Source organism: Myotis myotis, unplaced genomic scaffold (assembly GCF_014108235.1).
Source record: "Myotis myotis isolate mMyoMyo1 unplaced genomic scaffold, mMyoMyo1.p scaffold_m19_p_8, whole genome shotgun sequence".
Lineage (NCBI taxonomy): Eukaryota > Metazoa > Chordata > Mammalia > Chiroptera > Vespertilionidae > Myotis > Myotis myotis.
The window spans coordinates 30,265,650-30,286,879 of record NW_023416390.1 but is presented as its reverse complement, the minus strand read 5'-3'; the positions used below and the strand labels follow the sequence as shown (position 1 = coordinate 30,286,879).

Genomic DNA, 21,230 nt, shown 5'->3' with positions numbered 1-21,230 from the left:
AATGCACTCATCTGATGTTGGGCACTCAAGCTGTTTCCAAATCTTAGCTATTGTAAATTGTGCTGCTATGAACATAGGGGTGCATATATCCTTTCTGATTGGTGTTTTTGTTTTCTTGGGATATATTCCTAGAAGTGGTATTACTGGGTCAAAAGGCAGTTCCATTTTTCATTTTTTGAGAAAACACCATACTGTTTTCAATGGCTGCACCAGTCTGCATTCCCACCAGCACTGAAGAAGGGTTCCTTTTTCTCCGCATCCTCTCTAGCACTTGTCATTTGTTGATTTGTTGATGATAGCCGTTCTGACAGGTGTGAGATGGTACCTCATTGTTGTTTTGATTTGTATCTCTCGGATGATTAGTGACTTTGAGCATGTTTTCATATGTCTCTTGGCTTTCTGAATGTCCTCTTTTGAAAGGTGTCTATTTAGGTCCTTTGCCCATTTTTTTATTGGATTGTTTATCTTCCTTTTGTTAAGTTCTATGAGTTCCCTATAACTTTTGGAGATTAGGCCCTTATCAGATACTAGGGGCCCGGTGCACGAAATTCGTGCACTGGGTGTGGGGGTGGGGGGGAGAGTGTCCCTCAGCCCAGCCTGCCCCCTCTCACATACAGGGAGCCCTCAGGCGTTGACCCCCATCACCCTCCGATCGCCTGATCGGCCCCTTGCCCAGGCCTGACGCCTCCGCCAGAGGTGTCAGGCTTGGACAGGGGACCCCCATCTCCCCCCGATCACTGGCTCTGGCCCCCGCCCAGGCCTGAGGCCTCTGGCCCAGGAATCATGCCTGGGCAGGGGACCCCCATCTCCCTCTGATCGCTTGCTCCACCCCCCGCCCAAGCCTGACGCCTCTGACCCAGGCTTCAGGCCTGGGCAAGGGGACCATGATATCCCCCCAATCCCCGGCTCCGCCCCCCACCCAGGCCTGATGCCTCAGCCAGAGGAGTTGACCCTCATCACCCTCTGATCACCAATCACCGGATCGGCCCCTTGACCAGGCCTGAGGCCTCCGGCAGAGGTGTCAGGCCTGGGCAGGGGACCCCCAGCTCCCCACGGTTGCAGGCTCTGCCCCTGCCCAGGCCTAATGCCTCTGGCCTAGGCGTCCGGCCCAGGCAGCGGGGACCTGCAGTGGCAGAAGGGGGCGCCGCGATCGTGGGCTTCGCTTTAGGCCCAGGCAAGGGACCCCTAGCTCCTGGGACTGCCAGCTTCGACCGTGCCCAGCTCCCATCGCTGGCTCCACCCCTACTTCCTGCTATCACTGGCCAGGGCGGCAAAGGTGCCTGATTCTCTGATCATGGCTGGGGAGCAGGGCAAAGGCGGCCCCAGGGCCGCCTTTGTCCTGCCCCCCAGCTCTTAGCTCCCCCCTGGGTTTCCGATCACTGTCAGTGGCAGGGGGCTTCTTCCTGCTTTCCCTTTCGCCTCCCTGCATTGTGCCTACATATGCAAATTAGCCGCCATCTTGTTGGCAGTTAACTGCCAATCTTAGTTGGCAGTTAATTTGCATATAGCCCTGATTAGCCAATGAAAATGGTATCGCCGTACGCCAATTACCATTTTTCTCTTTTATTAGTGTAGATGACATTGGCAAATATGTTTTCCCATGCAGTGGGCTTTCTTGTTGTTTTGTTGATGGTTTCTTTTGCTGTGCAGAAGCTTTTTATTTTAATGTAGTCCTATTTGTTTATTTTCTCTTTAGTTTCCATTGCCCTAGGAGCTGTATCGGTAATGATATTGCTACGGCAAATGTCTGCTATTTTGTGGCCTATGGCTTCTTCTAAGATTTTTATGGTTTCCCCTCTGCATTTAAGTTCTTTATCCATTTTGAGTTTATTTTTGTGTAAGGTGTAAGTTGGTGGCCTAGTTCATTTTTTTGCAAGTATCTGTCCAGTTTTCCCAGCACCATTTATTGAAGAGACTGTCTTGACTCCATTGTATGCTCTTGCCTCCTTTGTCAAATATTAATTGAGCATTCTGGCTTGTGTCGATCTCTGGGTTCTCTGTTCTGTTCCACTGGTCTATATGTCTGTTCTTGTGCCAGTACCAGGCAGTTTTGAGAACGGTGGTTTTGTAGTATAGCTTGATATCTGGTATTGTGATCCCTCCAAATTGTTCTTCTTTCTTAAGATTGCTGCAGCTATTCGGGGTCTTTTTTTATTACAGATGAATTTTTGGCAATTTGTTCTAGGACTCTGAAGTATGCCATTGGTATTTTATTGGGGATTGCATTGAATTTATAGATTGCTTTGGGTAGTATGGACATTTTAATGATGTTGATTCTACCAATCTATGAACACGGTATGTTCTTCCATCTGTTTTTGTCTTCCTCTATCTCTGTTTTCAGTGTCCTGTAGTTTTCCGAGTACAGGTCCTTTGTCTCCTTGGTTAAGTTTATTCCTAGGTATCTCAATTTTTGTTGTTGCAATGCTAAGTGGGATTGCTCTTTTAATTTCTCTTTCTGTGAGTTCATTATTGGTGTATAGAAAAGCCATAGACTTCTGGGTGTTAATTTTTATCCTGCTACAATGCGAAATTCATTTATTAAGTCTAGTAGTTTTTGATGGAGTCTTTGGGGTTTTCTATGTACAATATCATGTCATTTGTAAATAGGACAGTTTTACTTTTTTTTTTTTTCCAATTTAGATGCCTTTTATTTCTTCTTCTTGTCTGATTGCAATGGCTAGTACTTCCGGTACTAGTTGAAGAGGAGTGGGGATAGTGGGCATCCCTGTCTTGTTCCTGTTCTCAGGGGAAATGGTTTTAGTTTTTGCCCATTCAGTATGATGTTGGCTGTGTGTTTGTCATATATGGCTTTTATTATGTTGAGGTATGATCCTTCTATTCCCACCTTGCTGAGAGTTTTATATCAAGAAAGAGTTTTTTAAAAATATATATATTTTTTATTGATATTTCTACAGAGAGGAAGGGAGAGGAACAGAGAGTTAGAAACATCAGTGAGAGAGAAACATCGATCGGCTGCCTCCTGCACATCTCCATACATGCTCTTGACCGGAATCGAACCAGGGACCCTTCAGTCTGCAGGCTGACGGTCTATCCACTGAGCCAAACCGGTTTCGGCAAGAAAGAGTTTTTATCAAGAAAGTTTTTTTGGATTTTGTCAAATGCTTTTTCTGCATCAATTGATATGACCATGTGGTTTTTATCTCTCAGTTTGTTTATGTGGTGTATCACATTTATTGATTTGCGGATGTTGGACCATCCTTGCATACCTGGGATAAATCCTACTTGGTCATGGTGTATGATCTTTCTATTGTATTGCTCAATTCATTTTGCTAGAATTTGTTGAGGATTTTGGCATCTATGTTCATGAGGGATATTGGCCTGTAATTCTCTTTCTTTGTATTATCTTTATCTGGTTTGGGGATTAGGGTAATGCTGGCTTTGTAGAAAGAGCTTGTAAGTGCTCCTTCCTCTTGAATTTTTTTGAATAGTCTGAGGAAGATAGGTGTTATTTCTTCTTTGAATGTTTGATAAAATTCCCCTGGGAAGCTGTCTGGTTCAGTGCTTTTGTTTGTTGGAAGTTTTTTATTACTGCTTTAATTTCCTCCATAGTTATCGGCCTATTCAGATGTTTTTTTTTTTATTCCTCTTGATTGAGTTTGGGAAGTTCGCATTTGTTTTAAAAATATGTCCATTTCTTCTAGGTTGACCAGTTTGTTGGAGTTGCGCATAGTATTTTTTTATGATTCTTCATATTTCTGTGGGTTCTGTTGTTATTTCACCTCTTTCGTTTCTGATTTTGTTTATTTGGGTCCTCTCTCTTTGCTTCTTGGTGAGCCTGGCTAGAGGTTCATCAATCTTGTTTATCCTTTCTAAGAACCGGCTCTTGTTTCATTGATTTTTTTGTATTTTTTTTTGTCTCTATGTCATTTATTTCTGCTCTGATCTTTATTATTTCCTTCCTTCTGATCACACTGGGCTTTTCTTGTTGCTCTTTTTCTAATTCTTCTAGTTGCAGAGTTAGATGGTTTATTACCAGTTTTTCTTGTTTTTCTGGGGTTTTTTTTGAGGTAGGCCTGTAATACTATGAATTTCCCTCTCAGGACTGCTTTCACTGTGTCCCAAAGATTTTAGATTGTTGTGTTTTCATTGTTGTTTGTTTCCAGGATGTGTTTTATTTCTACTTTGATCTCTTTGGTAACCCACTCATCCTATATAATAAAAGAGAAACATGCAAATTAACCATCCCTCTGCTATGCTTAAGCCACTCCCACCAGGAGCAAGTATGCAAATTAACCCAGCTAAGATGGCGGTGGCCACGGAGCTGGAGCAAGCAGGATGCTTTGGTTGCCCCCAGCAATGGAGGAATCCAAGCTTCCCGCCTGCCCTGGCCGACCCTGGGCTTCACTCAAGGCTACAAAGTTTCAATTATAAAAGATAAATAAATCCCAGATACCTGCTTTCAGCCACCTGTGGCCTCCACTCAAGGAGGGGCTGAGAACCTGGATTGCCAGGGGCAACTCAGGCTTCCAGCTGGACCAGGGTTCTGCTCAAGGCTACAAAGTTTCAATTATAGAAGATAAATAAATCCCAGGAAAAAAAAAGAAAAAAAGGAGACGCTGGTAGCTTGGGTCACGGGGGGGCATGGCCAGCCTAAAAATGGCCATCAGCCCATCACCCAGGCTGGGCAGGCACCCCAGGAGGACTCCCCCATCCTGAAGGGGCTGTGGGAAGCCTGAAAATGGCCCTCAGCCCCTCACCCAGGCTGGCCAGGCACCCCAACGGACCCCCACCCTGATCCAGGACACCTTTCAGGGCAAACCAGCCAGCTCCCACCTGTGCACCAGGCCTCTATCATATATAATAAAAGGGTAATATGCAAATTGACCCTAACAGCACAACGACTGGGAATGACTGGTCACTATGACACACACTGACCACCAGGGGGCAGACATTCAATGCAGGAGCTGCCCCCTGGTGGTCAGTGTGCTCCCACAGGGGGAGCTCTGCTCAGCCACAAGCCAGGCTGCCAGCTGCCAGCACAGCGGTGGTGGCGGGAGCCTCTCCTGCCTCCTCAGCAGCGCTAAGGATGTCCAACTGCAGCTTAGGCCTGCTCCCTGCTGGCAAGTGGACATTTCATTTCCATTTTCCTGATAGATATTTTTTCATCCCTCTGGCTCCCAGGCCGCCAGAGGGATGTCTGACTGCCAGCTTAGGCCTGATCACCCGGGGAGTGATCCTAAGCCAGCAGGTGGACATCCCCCAAGGTGTTCCAGACTGTGAGAGGGCACAGGCCAGGCTGAGGGGCCCCCAGAGTGCACAAATTTTTGTGCACCAGGCTCCTAGTTGTTTAATAGTGTGCTATTCAGCCTCCAAGTGTTGGAATTTTTGTGATTGTTTTTACTGTAGTTGATTTCTAATTTTATGCCATTGTGATCTGAGAAGATGTTTGATATAATTTCAATCCTCTTCACTTTAGAGAGACTTTGCCTGTGACCTAGTATGTGGTCTATCTTTGAACATGTCCCATGTGCACTTGAGAAGAACGTATATTCGATAGCTTTGGGGTGAAATATTCTGAAGATGTCAATTAAGTCCATCTGGTCTAGTGAGTAATTTAGGATTGCTGTTTCTTTGCTGATTTTTTGTCTAGAGAATTTATCCAGTGATGTTAATGGGGTATTAAAGTCTCCTACTATGATTGTGTTGCTGTCAATCTCTCCTCTGATATGTTCCAGAAGTTTTTTTTCTTATGTATTTGGGTGCTCCTGCATTGGGTGCATAAATATTTACCAGGGTTATATCCTCTTGTTGTATCAATCCCTTTAGAATTATGAAGTGGCCTTTATTTCTCTTGTTATGGTCTTCACTTTCAGGTCTATTTTATCACATATAAGTATTGCTACCCAGCTTTTTTTTTTTTCATTTCCATTTTCCTGATAGATATTTTTTCATCCCTTCACTTTCAGTCTATGTGAGTCCCTTGTTCTGAAGTAGGTCTCCTGTAGATAGCATATATATGGGTCATGTTTTCTTATTCATTCACTTACTTGATGTCTTTTGATTGGAGCATTTAGTCCATTTACGTTTAATGTTATTATTGATAGGTACTTGTTTGTAGCCATTTCTGTACTTTATGCCCGTTTTCCTTCTTCCCTTTCTATTTCTTCTTTTTACAGCATTCCTTTTAGCATTTCTTGCATTGCTGGCTTGATAGTGATAAACTACCTTAGACTTTTTTGTCTGCATAGCTCCTGATTTCCCCTTCAATTTTGATTGATAGTCTTGTTGAATAGAGTATGCTTGGATTCAATCCTTTGCCTTTCATCACTTTGTATACCTTCTTCCATTCCCTTCTAGCTTGATGTGTTTCTGTTGAGAAATCATATGATAATATGATGGGGGATCCTTTGTAGGTAACTCTCTGTCTCTCTCTTGCAGCCTTTAAGATTCTCTCTTTGACATTAACATTTGCCATTATAATGATGACATGTCTTGGTGTGCGTCTTTTGGTATTCATCTTGCTTGGGACTCTCTGTACTTGTGTAACATTTTTCTTCCCCATATCTGTAATTATTTCTTCAAATAGATTTTCTAATCCTTACTGCTCTTCTTGTCCTTCTGGCAGCCATATTATATGTATGTTACTTTGTTTCATGTTGTCCCAAAGCTCCCTTAAGTTCTTCTCCTGCTTTTGATTTTTTTCTCCAATTGCTGTTCAGATTGAGTTTGTTTCTCTATCTTATCTTCTAACTCACTAATTTGGTCCTCTGCTTTTTCCAGTCTACTATTGAAACCTCCCGTGGTATTTCTGATTGTAGCTATATCACTTTTGATTTCTTCCTGATTTTTAAATAGGTTGTTGATATTCTCATCCATCCAGTGTATGAACTGTATGACCATTACTCTGAATGCTTTTTCTGTCATGTTGCATGCTTCCATTTCAATTATTTCCTTTTTTGGCGACTCCTCATTTTCTTTCCTCTGGGGATTGTGTCGTCTCCCCATTCTGACTATCACTAGAAGGTTCAAACTTCTAGTTGCATGGTCCTGGGCCATGTGCATTGGGAGCTTTGCACAACCCAAGTGTCACTGAAGAGCTCCAACACCAAGACGTGTAGCTGCCATGGGTTGGTGGGAGCCACACTTGCCCAGGATCAGAGTCACTGGTGCTCAATGTGGCCTCATGCGCACACCTAGAACTAGGGACCCACCTGCGCCTCACTGAAACAGAGACCCCTCTGGCATGTGCCAAAAATCAGAGTCCCCTAGCTCATGCCAGGAATCAGAGTTCCCCTGTGTCTGCACCAAGAATCGAGTATCAGAGTCTCTGTTGCTTGGTGCGGCCTCAAGCAGAGAATCAGTGTCCCTGTGTGTGCATGCGCCAAGAATTGGAGTCAATGGCTCTTAGTGTGAATGCACTGGGAATCTGTGATCCCATGTGCATGTGATGAGAAACAGAGTCAAGTCACTGGTGCTCAATGCTGCCTCTTGCGTGGAGAATCTGGGTCCCAGGTCTACTTGGGGGACTGGGTTTCATAGTAGCACTGTGTCTGCAGGAGGTGCATTCCTGTGCTGCAGAAAACAGACTTCCGTGTGTGCTTGCCAGTATTGAAGTCAGGTGGCACTGCCAGCGTGGGGCGTGGGGTTTAGTCACCCAATTGCATTGCGGGGAACAGATTCCCAGTGTCCACACATGCCCAGGCTCAAATTCCTGTATCGGTGCTGCAGCCCTGTGAAAGGGGAGGGTCTAGCAGTTCCTATGGCCTTGCTGCAAGCCTGCAGGGAGGGGGATGGGCTCTGTGACTCACAGAAATCTGCAGCCGGGATGTCTGGATTCCTGGTGTCTGTGGGTCTGCAGCCATAGTCACAGGTCTCTGTCCACAGTGGCTGTAGGGTCCCGGTTTGCATTTGAGGCCAGACTGGGTGGTATTGATGCCAGGATCCTAGTCTCAAGCAGCTCTCAAACATGGGAAGTTTTTAACCATTATTGTTTTAAATAGACTTTCTGTCCATTTCTTAACTTTTGTCCTTTGAAATTCCCATTATGAGTATATGATTTTCTTAATAATGTCTTATATATCCTGTAGGCATTCTAAACTCTTCTTTCCTTCTCTGAATAAATACTTTTAAATAACCTATCTTTTAGTTCACTGATTTTTTTTGCTTCTATTTGCCTGGATTTGCTGTTAATGCTCTCTACTACATTCTTTAGTTCAGTTATTGTATTCTTCAGCTCGAGGACACTTTTACAGTTTCTTGTCTTTTTGGTGAACTTCTCATTTTGTTCTCTTCCCCTCCTGCCCTCCCCCAATTTTATTGATTTGTCTGTATATAGTGTCTTGTAGTTCACTGAACTTCTTTCAGATGATTATTCTGAAATGTTTTTCAGATAATTTATATATCTAATTTCTTTAAGGGTAGTTATTAGAGTACAGTCATTTTTGCTTTTTTCAGTGTACTGTTCACCTGAATCTTCGTGATCCTTGATTCCTTGTATTGGTATGAGTGCATTTAAGTCAGCACTGTCTTCTTCCAAACTTTACAGGTCTATAGTTTAAGTTTCTAGTAGTTATCTAGTAGCCAGGAGTCATTTAGCTTTTTCCTAAGCCAGACTACTGAATCATATCAAGATGTAAAGGGGATTATAACCCTTTCATACTTCAACCATAGCAGGTGGCACCAACCTCTGTCATTCCCTCCTTCCTCAGAAATACAATACTGCTTTTAACCTACTGTGTTCACCATGGAAAAGTTCTGTTTCAGAGTCTTCCATTTGGTCTCTCCTAGGAGAGTCATTGTTATTTTATAGATTAAGAAATGAATGGTTAAAAAAAAAACCTTTTTGTGTGTCCTGATTATACATTTAAGAGCTTGGGGAATTTGTAGATTGAGTGGATTCACCATTAGATAGACATTACCTTACCTCCATACACTCTAACAGGGGCCATTATGGTGTCTTGGGTCCCAAGGTATCAACTCATATACTGTATCAATAAACCTTAAAATTTCTGTGAGTTTTCTTTGTTTTGCATATATGTTACTTGAATAAATGGCCATATGTGCCTGTGGTGAAAAATTCAGGGAATTATTATGGTATAGATTTGCACAGTCCTTTCTTGTAAGAACTGCCATCAACAGCTTCTGAGTCAAGAATTGGCTAAGGTCTGGAAGGTGTGCAAAGAATGTTGACTTTTCATTGAAGTAATATTTCAATCATCTGATCATCTATTTATAATCTCTTTTGATGAAATATATAAATTAATATCCTTGTTAACTGCTCATGTGTCTTGCCTGTAAGAACAGCATCTTCTAGTAGCTAATTTCTTAGACATCTATGGCCCAGGGTCCCTGGTTGTGATTCTAAGTTTGTTGCCCATTACACAAATTACTCATCCTGCTGTGACAGTTAATGCTGCCTCTTAGCCTCAGTTATTCTGGAGTCCTATCATTTCATTTGTTAGGGAATCCAGCTCTGTAAATCATTCCTTCATTACTCCAACCTACATAGGATAGTCTGGACTGAGCATTTCAAGAATGCAGCTGCCGTCTCAACAGTACATCCTTTATTGCTTTGTTAAGGTGGCGTCTTTGAGGCATCTGAGGACACAGTAACCCCATGGATGGAATTTCCAGTTGTACAGAGTGAAGTCATGACATCTTTCTAAGGCTTTTGGATCTCTTTTATAATTGTTGGCCTGGCAGACTTACTTTTTAAAAAATATATTTTTATTGATTTCAGACAGGAAGAGAGAAGGATAGAGAGATAGAAACATCAATAATGAGAGAGAATCATTGATTGGCTGCCTCCTGCATGCCCCCTACTGGGAATGGAACCCAGAACCCGGGCATATGCCCTTGGTCGGAATTGAACCAGGAACCCTTAAGTTCATAGGCTAACTCTCTCTGTCCACCAAGCAAAACTGGCTAGGGTAAGTCTGATATTTCTTATTCCACTTCATCTAGTGCGCACTGTGCTATAGCAAGCCTCTAAGAGCCACCCAGGAGCATATTAGAATCATTGCCCTTGGACCTTTCCAGGCTAATTAAATTAAACTCTGTGGCCCAGGAGAGTGTGCCTGTATCAGCATCCTCCAATCATGTTTCACATTCTAACATTGTTTTTCCAGGATCCATTCCCACACACAATCTCCTGGCACCTCTTAGTACATGTTGGCCAGACCTGCAGCTCTGTTGGAGTAAACCATCTCTTCAGCTAGCAGGCTCATCTAGAAGATTCCTAGTTTGGTCTTGCTGAGAGAACTCTGCATAATCTTCGTTCAGACAAAGCGGTGGATAGGGCAAAGGTCTGTCTACAAACAGGGACAGGGGTCTCTTTTGCAGGACAGTGGGTTCAGAAGGATCTAGAATTCAGAGTTCTCAGGTGCATCTACTTAGAAAGCCCCACTCTGAGTTTCAGGTCTTCATGCTTTCTTTATCAGGGATTTGACTTTGGCACAAGAGGCCACCATGAGCTCAGAATTCAGTCTTCTCTGAATTTCTATCACTTTTTAAAAATATAATCCTCACCTGAGCACATGCTTAGACAGAGAAAGAGATAGAGGTAGAGACAGAGATAGAGAGACATTGACCAATTGCCTCCCATATACATCCTGATCTGGGATCGCACCCATAACCCAGGTATGTGCCCTGACAGGGAATGAAATTGGCAAACCTTTCTATACACAGGACAATGCTTAACCAACTGAGACATTCTGGGTGGGCAGAAGTTCTGTCATTCTTAAAATTAGGGCCTGCACCAAGCCTTCCACTGTTTACCTTACAGTTGCAGGTGGTAATTAATATATATAAGCCTGTCATGCACTTTTTAAAATACTTTAAGGAGCTTAGAAATAGCCATCTAGCCATGCCGGTGTTGTTTAGTGGTTGAGCATCGACCCATGAACCAGAAGGTCAGGGTTTTATTCCTGGTCACAGCACATGCCAAGGTTGAGTGCTTGATCCCCAATAGAGGGTGTGCAGAAGGCAGAAGATCAATTATTCTTTCTCATAATTGATTTTTCTGTCCCTTTCCTTCTCCCCTCCTCTCACTGGAATCAATAAAAGCAAATTTAAAATAGTTTTTAAAAAAGAAATAGCCACCTAATCATACAGTTCTTTTTTTTTTCTTTTTTAATGTTTTTATTAATTTTTTTATTATTTATTTTTTTAATTTTATTGCTCAAAGTATTACAAAGGATATTACATATGTGTCCATTCCCCCCCCCACCCTAGACAGTCCCCTAGCCTCCCCTATCCCCCAGTGTCTTATGTCCATTGGTTATGCTTATATGCATGCATACAAGTCCTTTGGTTGATCTCTTACCCCCCTACCTCCTGCCCCTCAACCCTCCCCGGCCTTCCCGCTGCAGTTTGACAATCTGTTTGAGGCAGCTCTGCCTCTGTATCTATTATTGTTCAAAAGTTTGTAATGGTCTCTATTATCCATGAATGAGTGAGATCATGTGGTATTTTTCCTTCATTGACTGGCTTATTTCACTTAGCATAATGCTCTCCAGTTCCATCCATGCTGTTGCAAATAGTAAGAGTTCCTTCCTTTTTAGAGCAGCATAGTATTCCATCGTGTAGATGTACCACAGTTTTCTAATCCATTCATCTACTGATGGGCACTTAGGCTGCTTCCAGATCTTAGCTATGGTGAATTGTGCTGCTATGAACATAGAGGTGCATATATCCTTTCTGATTGGTGTTTCTGGTTTCATACAGTTCTTATAGTTACTATTTTTTTCTTTTTAAATGCTAGACAATTGCATCAGTACCTCTTCCCCTACAGGTGAATGTTTATGCAACTGCACTGTTTTAGTACCCCAGGACCTAGCAATATTCTACCTGTTACCATCTGGCTAGACAGTGATCCAACTCAGAACTCCATGCTTGGGGTTGGCTTGCTAAGATGAGTAGGTGATGTTGGGTTCCCTAAAAGCAAAGCCTGAGATAAAATCATTAAATGATTTATTGTGAGAATTCTCTCATGAGGAAGAGGGATAAGGGAAGCAGGATACCATGGTGGGAAATGCTAAACAAGGACTATTTTAAATGGGCATAGCTGGAGACTAGTTCTAGGTAGTCTCTGGGGAGCGCAGGAACATGAATCACTTCACATGGTTAGTTCAGAGTTGGTCCTGGGAACGAACCCCCAGCACAAAGAGATGTAACCTTCAAGTGACTCTGCCTCCATTTGGCACAAAGCAATACACTGGGAAGAGGTGGCATCAGCAGCCAACACTCATAACAGCGGGGGGATGAGAAATCTGCCTGAAAATGGGATTTTCCAGGGTATCAACAGCATCCACTACACCAGTGAACTGTTCTGATTTGCTTCCTGAATAGCAAAGATTTGTTTGAAATTCATCTTAAATTCCTCCTTTATTAGGTCTGAGTCATTTTGCTGGAAAAAAAAAACACAGACAAACATAATGATGCTCAATGTAATGTCATTAGACAATTTACAACTGAAAATGATCAGGACTCTTGTCTTAAACACCTAAGTTACATTAACCAGGTTAAGTTTAGGAACTCAAGCATCTAAGAGTTTGTTTCCTAAGCATGATTAAGCCTTGTTGTTTAGACAGACATGGGAAATCATTATTATACTGATGATTCTTAGTCATTGGCTTTGGTTTGTTTCTTTTAGTGAAAGTTAGAAAAGCAATCTAAGGCCTTAGTGATAATCAACTATTACAGATGTATAATCAATGATATTCCTTTTACATTGTCAATTCTATTCCCCTCTGGTGATGTGTTACTGTATATGGTTCATTTACATGCAAAGGAATCTGCAGCTTGGGACCTCTGAGAGTTCTGTTTGAATATATTTTGGGAGAGGTAAAAAGGATAGCATGACTTTAGGAAGCAATTTTCTCCTTAGGTTTTGAACAGGGTGGACACCACTGTCCTCAATGGTCACCTTTGAGGAGAGAAATGAGCTCTCAGGGGCCTGGAGTCTGGTTGCAGGGACAACTCTTTATTCACTGTTGCTCTCTCTGGTGAGCTTAAATCCTCAATTTAAAAACCCAGTCACTTCCTAAATCCTTGCTTGTATAAGCTTGTCATAGGATGAGGGAAACTCTAAAATCTCCCAGTACCAGGAAATGCAGGCAGAGTGACTCAATAAGTAGAAAATGAAATGGAAGCAGGGAGAGCCCCTTACCTTAGGATCTTGATAGATGTTGTTCATATCAAGCACAAACCCTTCCACTTGGGCATAACATCCTCCCTTTAGACTATTCTTGATTTCATCCAATCTCCTAAGTGTCTCTAGGCATTGAGAAGCCTTTTGAACCTGGTGAAAAATATATCAATAGGAGCATTACTGACAAAGTTCAATGTCTACATTCTGTGGATTCCCATAAAATCTAGAGGAAATACAAGGTGAAGGTAAAGGCAACTCATGTTCTCCCTCCCATGGGCTTCAGATCACAGATTCCACAGTGTCTGTGTCAAGGTTGGGTAACATTATGGGGCCTATACATGGTTTGTCATTGTTACTCACATAATTTTCATGTGGAATATTCGGAAAAACGTTGGTCTCGAAATGGCAATAGGCCTTTAGGAGTAGGAATTCACATTTCTGCAAAGAAAGAGACTGTGAATGAAAAGCAGCTTGGCAAGAGTGAGCCCATATGCATGTCTAGGCAGAAGCATGAACACTGTAATCTTCTGGAAGTTTCCCCAACTAGGGATTGCTCTTGGACACTAACATGTAATAGCTGAGTTGTTGTTTTTTTGTTTTGTTTTCTGTGAGCAGGTTCTGGTGTGTTTTCAGTGTGGTTGAGGCATGGTCAGAAGAGCAGGCACCCTTTGACACCCTTCCCTTCACCCATGACTGTTTGACTTCTCATGTGAGCAGAAGGGACATGTCTTGGGTCAAATACAACTCACCGACTTGTCATTTGGCCCCATCTGTCTCGCCAGGACTTCAGATTCACTGTAGCACTGCTGCTGACTTCGTGAAGAAAATTCTATTGTGCAGAAGGTACATCTCCAAGGGGCCCTGAGATATCAGAAGTAAGTGAGCAAGGCAAGCCTAGAAACACCTTCGTTCCCACAGCTGTCAATGTTCTCCTTTCAGGAATGGCTGATGGGCACAACCAGGGAATGAGGGGACAACTCCCAGATTCTCCAGGACTCTCATGTGGTAACCCTGGTCCCTAGAGTAGCAGCAGAGGTTTATTGGGTGGAAGATGGTGTCAAGGTGAGTGTTGGGCTCCCCTTTCCTAGTTTGAGCTTCTGAGAGCACAGAGTCCTGCCTTCATGCCTGAATGTCAGAGTGTGGGCCTTAACCCCTGGAGGCCTTGTGCCTCCACTAACCTGTTGAGAACATGCCAAAATAAGGGAAACTGTCCTTATTTACTGTCTGTTCTGAATACACACAGAACACAAACAACTGGCATTTGCACTCCTGTGAACAGGAGTCTGTAGTGGATAGTTCTGGAAAGGACAGTAGTGGTATGTAGGCGAAGCACCCAGCTACAGACTTCAGCCTCCTAGAGGTGAGAAGAGAACAGTAACTTACTAATGATAGCATTTTTAACAGCTCCCCACATCATATTGTTGGACTATGTACCCCAGGCCCTGCTCTTTCCCCATTAGGAACAAGGAGGAACTCTGCAGGGGGAGTGTGCATGGCAGGAGGAAGGCCTCTGAAAGGAGAGGGGGCTGCATCTCACAAACCTCTGAGATTCCACAGGTGGGAGGTGACAGTCCCCATGAAAGCCCTTCAGACAAACACAGCAGTAGATGAACTTTCCTTCTTCCCAGCAGATCTTGCATTTCTCTGCGTTTTCCAGCTAGAAGGTAAAACAATGTCTGTAACCCCAGTGAGACCCTGAAGACCGGCACTGTGGGAATTTGAATCTCATTGTCTTTGTGCAAACCTTCATGGACAGTTATGTGCTTCTCCCTGAGCTGTGAGCCAACTGCATGGAACGGAGGTTTCAGAAAAAAAACTCTTGGTCTATGGTGAAGTTCAGGAGTAGTGGCCTTTGTGATTAGGAAAGGTTTTGCTGTAAAACCAGAGCTTCTGTGGCTGACAGGGCAATGAAACCTGATAGTCCAAGATGGGCAGGGTACACATGGTCCCCTGGCAAGGAGCATTGTTTAGCTGTGGGCCCTTTTCCAGGGGAGCTTGTTGTATAACTCTGCTCATCCTAGAATAACATGTTTCAGTGCCCTGCCACCCACAGAATTGTTCAAACAAGCCAGCTACAACTTCCCAGGGAAACCAGGGCACACCTCACCCTCCACAGCCCCTGGTTGCTCCCTCCGTTCCTGAGGGAAACCTTGGTGAGGCCTGCATGGCTGGCACTGCCCTCTTTTCTCAACCTGGGAGTATATGTGACTAATAAACACCTGTCAATCCATCTGTCAGGTAACAGATGCTGTTATTTGCCATCCGCCAGTCAGGTGGATATGCATCCCTCATCAATGGGGTGAAGAGGATGTGATTAAAACAGAAAACCACTTTTTCCTCTTTTTTTTCAAAAATGAAAAGCAACATTTACATATGAATCAGTAACTATGTTTGCTCCTGGTTGCTTTCCTGGATCTGCCTTCTGAGAGATTCCAGACAGCTTGCAAACATCTTAAAGGCTGTTCTGTACCAGATAGAAACATCCCGTCTACCCCATGGCCTATTGGAGAAATTCCTACCTTCTTGTTACCATCACCTCCTCCTGAGCCATGAAAGCACAACCCAAACTCATCCAGGGAAAACTTAATGTATCCTGTCCTCACACCCACTACATATTCTTTTCTAGCGTGTTCATTTTATAAAACATACACTTTCTGCCACAAACCTGAGAATCCTTTCTTGCTCTATACTCTCACTAGTATCCAAAATTCTATCTATACCCAATCCTCCTCACAGTAGTTGCTAAGCTTACTTTGTTAGTTCTGTCATCCCTCTAAGGTTCACTGAGCACAGGTCTGCTGAGACCCTAAAAAATGCTTCCAAACCTAATACATAACAAAAAGTGGTCTGTTTTCTCAGTCTGTATCATATCTCGGTTAACAACACACAAATATCAGAAATGTCCTTTTAGCAAATGGACACAGTAATTTGGAACACAGCTATGTTATTTCTCTTTGTGCAGAAAGTAATAAAAGATGAAAAGTTGCTAAAGGTTATTTTGAGTCTTGTTCTGGACTTTTGGATGGAAATTTTTATCTTGGGGAAACAAAATTCTGGTCATTTCTTTGCTTTTAAAAGTGGCCATATGTGAGCCTGGCCGGTGTGGCTCTGTGGTTGTGTCGACCTATGAACCAAGTGGTCACAGTTCGATTCCTGGACAAGGCACATGCCCAGGTTGCGGGCTTAATCCCCAGTCTGGTGAGTGCAGGAGGCAGCCTATCAATGACTCTCTCTCACCATTGATGTTTCTATCTCTCTCCTTCTCCCTTCCTCTCTGAAATCAAATATATATATATATATATATTTGTATTAAATGACCATATATGAGAAAGTGCAAGGCTCAAGGAGCATCTTGCCAACAGCTCCCATTCAGTGTTCCAGAGAATCCTGAATCACATCCCCAATGCAATATGAGACTGCTCTAGCATGGAGACCTGGGGCCATTTTCCTTCTCCTCTCTATAGGGATTCACAGATTACCATCATCATTCTTCAGAAAGTGCTGACCCTCTCTTCAGAACAAAGAAATAACAAATATAAGCAGTGCATAAGAATCTTGCATCCATAATTTTTAATCAATTTTAGAACCCTTTTCTCTGAGGCTCTTTGTTTCTTAGCCCAGCTGCACATTTGAATTGTCAAGGAGAATATATAAAATACTAAATTCCTGGTCCCAACATCAGAGATTCTGAATCAATTTTTCTGATTTGAGGCACAGGCATTGGTATTCTCCCTAAGTTATAGAATGAGTAACTTGTGTATCAAAATTTTCTGAAGACATTTTAACAATTCTAATGTCTGAATAATAACTCAGAAGGATTTCAATGAGATTTTGTCTAGAATGGGATTCAGGCAATGTTATTTTTCAAAGGTCTTCAGGTGTTTCCAGTGTGCAACTTGAGTTGAGATTTAGCCTGCACAAGTGTGGGTTTTAATGCCTGAGGATATAATAAGACAATGATGAATTGGCCTGTAATATCTATCCTAGGAAAGATTATTAATAAGAGTGAGGCCACTCATGCTGAAACAGTTGCTTTCTACCTACAGACTCTTCACCTTGGGTAGTATGACATGACCATCTATCATTCAGGGTTCTGGGAACCATACAGTACACATAGATAACTCTACCACCTCCTGTAGCTCTTCTGGGACACCACCCAAAAGTTAAAATGAATTCAACACACTTGATATTACAATTCCTCTTCCAGAAGACTATCCTCATCTCCCTGGGATCCAAATCCCAAGATGGCACCTCACTGACTTTTCACAGGAAGCTGACTACCAGGTACTACACTTTCATTGCTTTAGTGTAAGCCTAGAATCCCCTTCCTCCAGTAGTTAATCTTCCATGGTAGACAATGAAGTTGAAACAATCCCAAGGTCAGGGATATTATTTTAATGTTCTTCAATGGAAATTGGGCATTTTTATGCACTCAATATTTATATGTTAAATGAGTAAAAATGAGTATTGTTTCACTTAGGAAAAGAGATTACATGCTATCTCTTTAGTAAATATTAACATACGATAAATGATTGTTTGGCAGTGTATATCAAGTTATTTGACAACACAGAAGCTGTCACCAGAAAGTACAGGTGGCCCTCATCAGGAGACAGGAAACTGTTGAGTGGTATCATGAGTGATATTTAAATTTCCAGAAACCAGGAGGCTTTATCAACAAGACAAGTTCTGGGAGGCAAAGAGGACCTACAGAGGCAGTAATGGGTCCTGAGATCTGTCACTTTGGGTTATTTCTGTTCTTGATCAAGGAAACAAAATATAGGGGCAATTGAACCTTGTTGCTGCAAAGTATTGCACCCATGGATAAAGATAGAACCTATGCATTGGAAGTTGAGTACTAGCTCTTTTAGATACTCCATATTGAGTAACTTTAGATAGTACATGGAGAATGGTGGAGATACTGCTGTTTAAAGTAGTCACTGAATAGGTCAAACAACAATTTATCTTCAATAAACCCAGTGGGTAAAATGTCCCAAGGACTGGTAGTTCAAAAGAACCAGTTAATGTAAAGACCTGGACTTCACATTTCTGGGAGATAAAGTCTCAGTAGCCAGCTATGTACAACTTGTTCTGAAATTTTCACCTTTCCCTCCTTTCCAAGTTCTCATTCACACTCAATATTGGAGAAATAATCACTTTGTCTTGAATCTACACTGCACATTTTGTATTTTGTTTGTTGCCTTGATAGCCTTCTTCCATAGAGGGAGAAATCACTTTCATGGATAGACAGGTGGCCTGCACAGCCCCTGAGTAGAACCAAAGGGGTGGCATTGAAGTAAACAATTTTCCAGGTCAGACCCTCATGTAAGACATATCAGTCTCACAAAAGCTCCTTCTCCAACAACACCATCCTCATAAAAATTGCCAGTAATTTCTGCTTGAGAAAGTATTCTGTATGTCTGTGTGTATATTTTATAGAAGGATGGAAGATGATGTCAAAAATTAGAAGAGAAATATGCTTCGAGTTGCCCATCTTATGGAATAGTACATGGTTTTGTTTATGTCCCAATATAGACTCTGTATTAGATCAGGTTCTTCTGGATGATGGTGAGCAAATTTTTGCTCCATCAGATTTCATTAAAGTTAGAATACAATAACCTTTACGAAAAAAATCTGTGCTGAGTTAAAGATGAGTCTGTGACCTCATTAAGAAATGTCTTTATGTATTCCATAATTATGTTTGCTTTTACAACTTGGACTCCCTGACATCTGCAACTATAGCTAAAACTCAGCTATGAGATGGCTTCTTATTATTCTCATCTCAAATGGTTTACCATTCAAAGGTGACCTTGCATACAACCTAATGTTCAATGTAGCAAATCTGAAGGCACTTGCAAAATGAATAACTTAATTAAATAAAATAAAGACAGAGGAGAGGAGAAGAGGAAACAATGTTAAATACAAAACTGAGAAACCATAAAAAGATGCTGTACATATAAAATTAGTTATGTAATAAGTACTTGTATTAAGTAATGATCACCTTTTTTATCTTGCCGTATATTCTTGGAGGTTGAGGTAGAAAATTTTCCTGAAAGATAAAAAGATCCAAGAGTATGGTTAGCCTGTGTTTATGTTTTGTGAGTCTGTCATTGCAACCTCCTCCCAAATATTTCCACTTGATGTCCCACTGTCAGCTCAAACCAAGGCATCTGAATGAGACACTATCTCCCTCTACTCACCTGTTCTTCTTCTAGAAAGAAGAAGATTAACTACTGGAGGAAGGAGATTCTAGGTTACACAATCAATGGTACCCAGAAAATCATCTTCAGAACCTTTTTCCTTGCTCTTGTGCTTTTCCCCTAAGTTTTAAGAGCCTTTCATTCACAATCTCTTTGACACCTCTCACCTCCTTTCTATTTCCACCAGTGCCACTCAAGCTTATGTCCTCACACCAGGGTTATTCAGTCATTACACATGTATCCCATACCTACAGGGTATAAGACACTCTGAACAATGGTGGTCCCACAAAGATGTATAAAACTAGAGGGATCTAGGAGAATAAGGGATTGCATGGAAGGACAAGTATAAAACTGTGAGAAGGGCCTTAATATTGGGGTCCAGGGACGCAGGGAAGGGATGACAAGTCAGGTCAGCCAGGGAATATTCAGAGAGGGTGACATTGGAGCTGAGCATTGTAGTTTGACTACAGGTTTCTTGGGCTGAAAGACAGTGAAGTCATTTCCAGGCCCCATGCTGTCTGAGATACTGTTTTAAATATGTCACTTCCCACCTCAGGAGACCTTCATGGTTCTGCATTGTCTATGGTATGAGTTTAAACTCCATAGCCTGGCATTGAATCCTTCCACAAACAACACCAATTGATGGATTATGCTGTATAACACACTATCTACTTCAATCCACGGAGCCACATTAGTTGTGGTTCTGGTTTTCGCACCATTCTTTCTCTGGAGTGCGTTCTGCACACTTGTTTGGCCATAGACTGTCTCCTTTCTTTCAGTGCCTAAAGTTGTCTGCAAGCACCTGAGTCAGAATGACCTTTCCCTGCATCTACCTCAACAGAGCCTCTTTGACAAATCAATTCACTGCCTTGTATTAAGTTATGAGTGTGGGACAAGCATAATGTCAGGGCTTGGGGTGGTAGTTGCCAGTCAACATATATTTGGTGGACAAAAAGTGACCTATCTTAGAGTGAAACCAGGAAAATCACTTCCAAGCTCCTGTCACTGTAATACCTCCATCAGCCATTTTAGGGTTCTTCCATTGCAGCGCACACTTGTTTTCCAGTTAGCGTTTTTGACGCCTCCTTTAAGTTCAAATTCTTGTAGGGTGAACCAATTTCCATCCTGGCTTCTTATGCACTTCACCGTGGATCCTGTAAGACCGGGGTAAGTTGAATCTGAAACCTCTTTGTCCTCAGAGCTCAGACACTGGCTTCCCACTACACTGCATCTGAAGCCACCCAATTTGGGTACAAGATCACTAGCAGAAAAGTCTGGCCTCACATTTCATACTTGAGAATCCCTAAACCCAGCCTTGTGAGTCCCCTCCCAGGGGATTTCTTGCTTTGGATTGAAATCTCAAGTCCTGGCCCTGTTGCTCACAATGGCTTCAAAGCAACATCTGTGTCCTGTATTACAGCAATTTTCTTCCAGCTCATTGGCTTTATTGAGCAGATATACTTTTCTATCCCTGAAATCATGGGTGGCTGACTTTAAAATAATACGAAATATTTTCAGTAGAAAATTTAACTTGTGTAAAAAGATAGTGTTACACTTAACAACAGTATTCATTAGAGCAAAGGAAATCAAAACCTCATTGAGATATTACATCACACTCACTCGGATGGCGGTAATGAAAAAGACCGACAATAACAAGTATTGGTGAGAATGCAGAGAAATTGGAGCCCTCAGATTTCACTGATGAGCATATAAACTGGTGCATTACTGTGGAAAAAGTTTGTTTTTTCCCTCAACAAATGCAACATGGAATTGCCACGTATCCTGCAATTCCACTCCAGAGCATATAGCAAAAATAATTAAAAATTTATGTTCACCAAAAACTTTGACAAAACAGCATTATTTATGATAGCTAAAGGGAGAGAAAACCCAAACTTTAGATAAATGCAATATTGTATATCCAT

General features: G+C 42.2%; 2 protein-coding genes across 11 annotated transcripts in view; both read right to left on the bottom strand.

The window, feature by feature from the left end:
- LOC118661411 (nuclear body protein SP140-like protein) overlaps positions 1–21,230 on the bottom strand; it is a 280,649-nt gene that overhangs the window by 178,998 nt on the left and 80,421 nt on the right. The gene's annotated exons all lie outside the window — the stretch shown is intronic.
- The window catches only part of LOC118661413 (nuclear body protein SP140-like protein), an 81,027-nt gene continuing 71,711 nt past the window's right edge, over positions 11,915–21,230 (bottom strand). For all 4 annotated transcript variants that reach the window (XM_036319506.1, XM_036319507.1, XM_036319508.1 and 1 more), the window contains 7 exons: positions 20,323–20,462; positions 19,110–19,157; positions 14,653–14,768; positions 13,861–13,972; positions 13,472–13,549; positions 13,130–13,261; positions 11,915–12,367 (listed from right to left, as the gene is read on the bottom strand). In XM_036319506.1, coding sequence (XP_036175399.1) covers positions 12,272–12,367; positions 13,130–13,261; positions 13,472–13,549; positions 13,861–13,972; positions 14,653–14,768; positions 19,110–19,157; positions 20,323–20,462 — 722 coding nt within the window. In that variant the 3' untranslated portion in view covers positions 11,915–12,271. The remainder of the gene's footprint in view (positions 12,368–13,129; positions 13,262–13,471; positions 13,550–13,860; positions 13,973–14,652; positions 14,769–19,109; positions 19,158–20,322; positions 20,463–21,230) is intronic.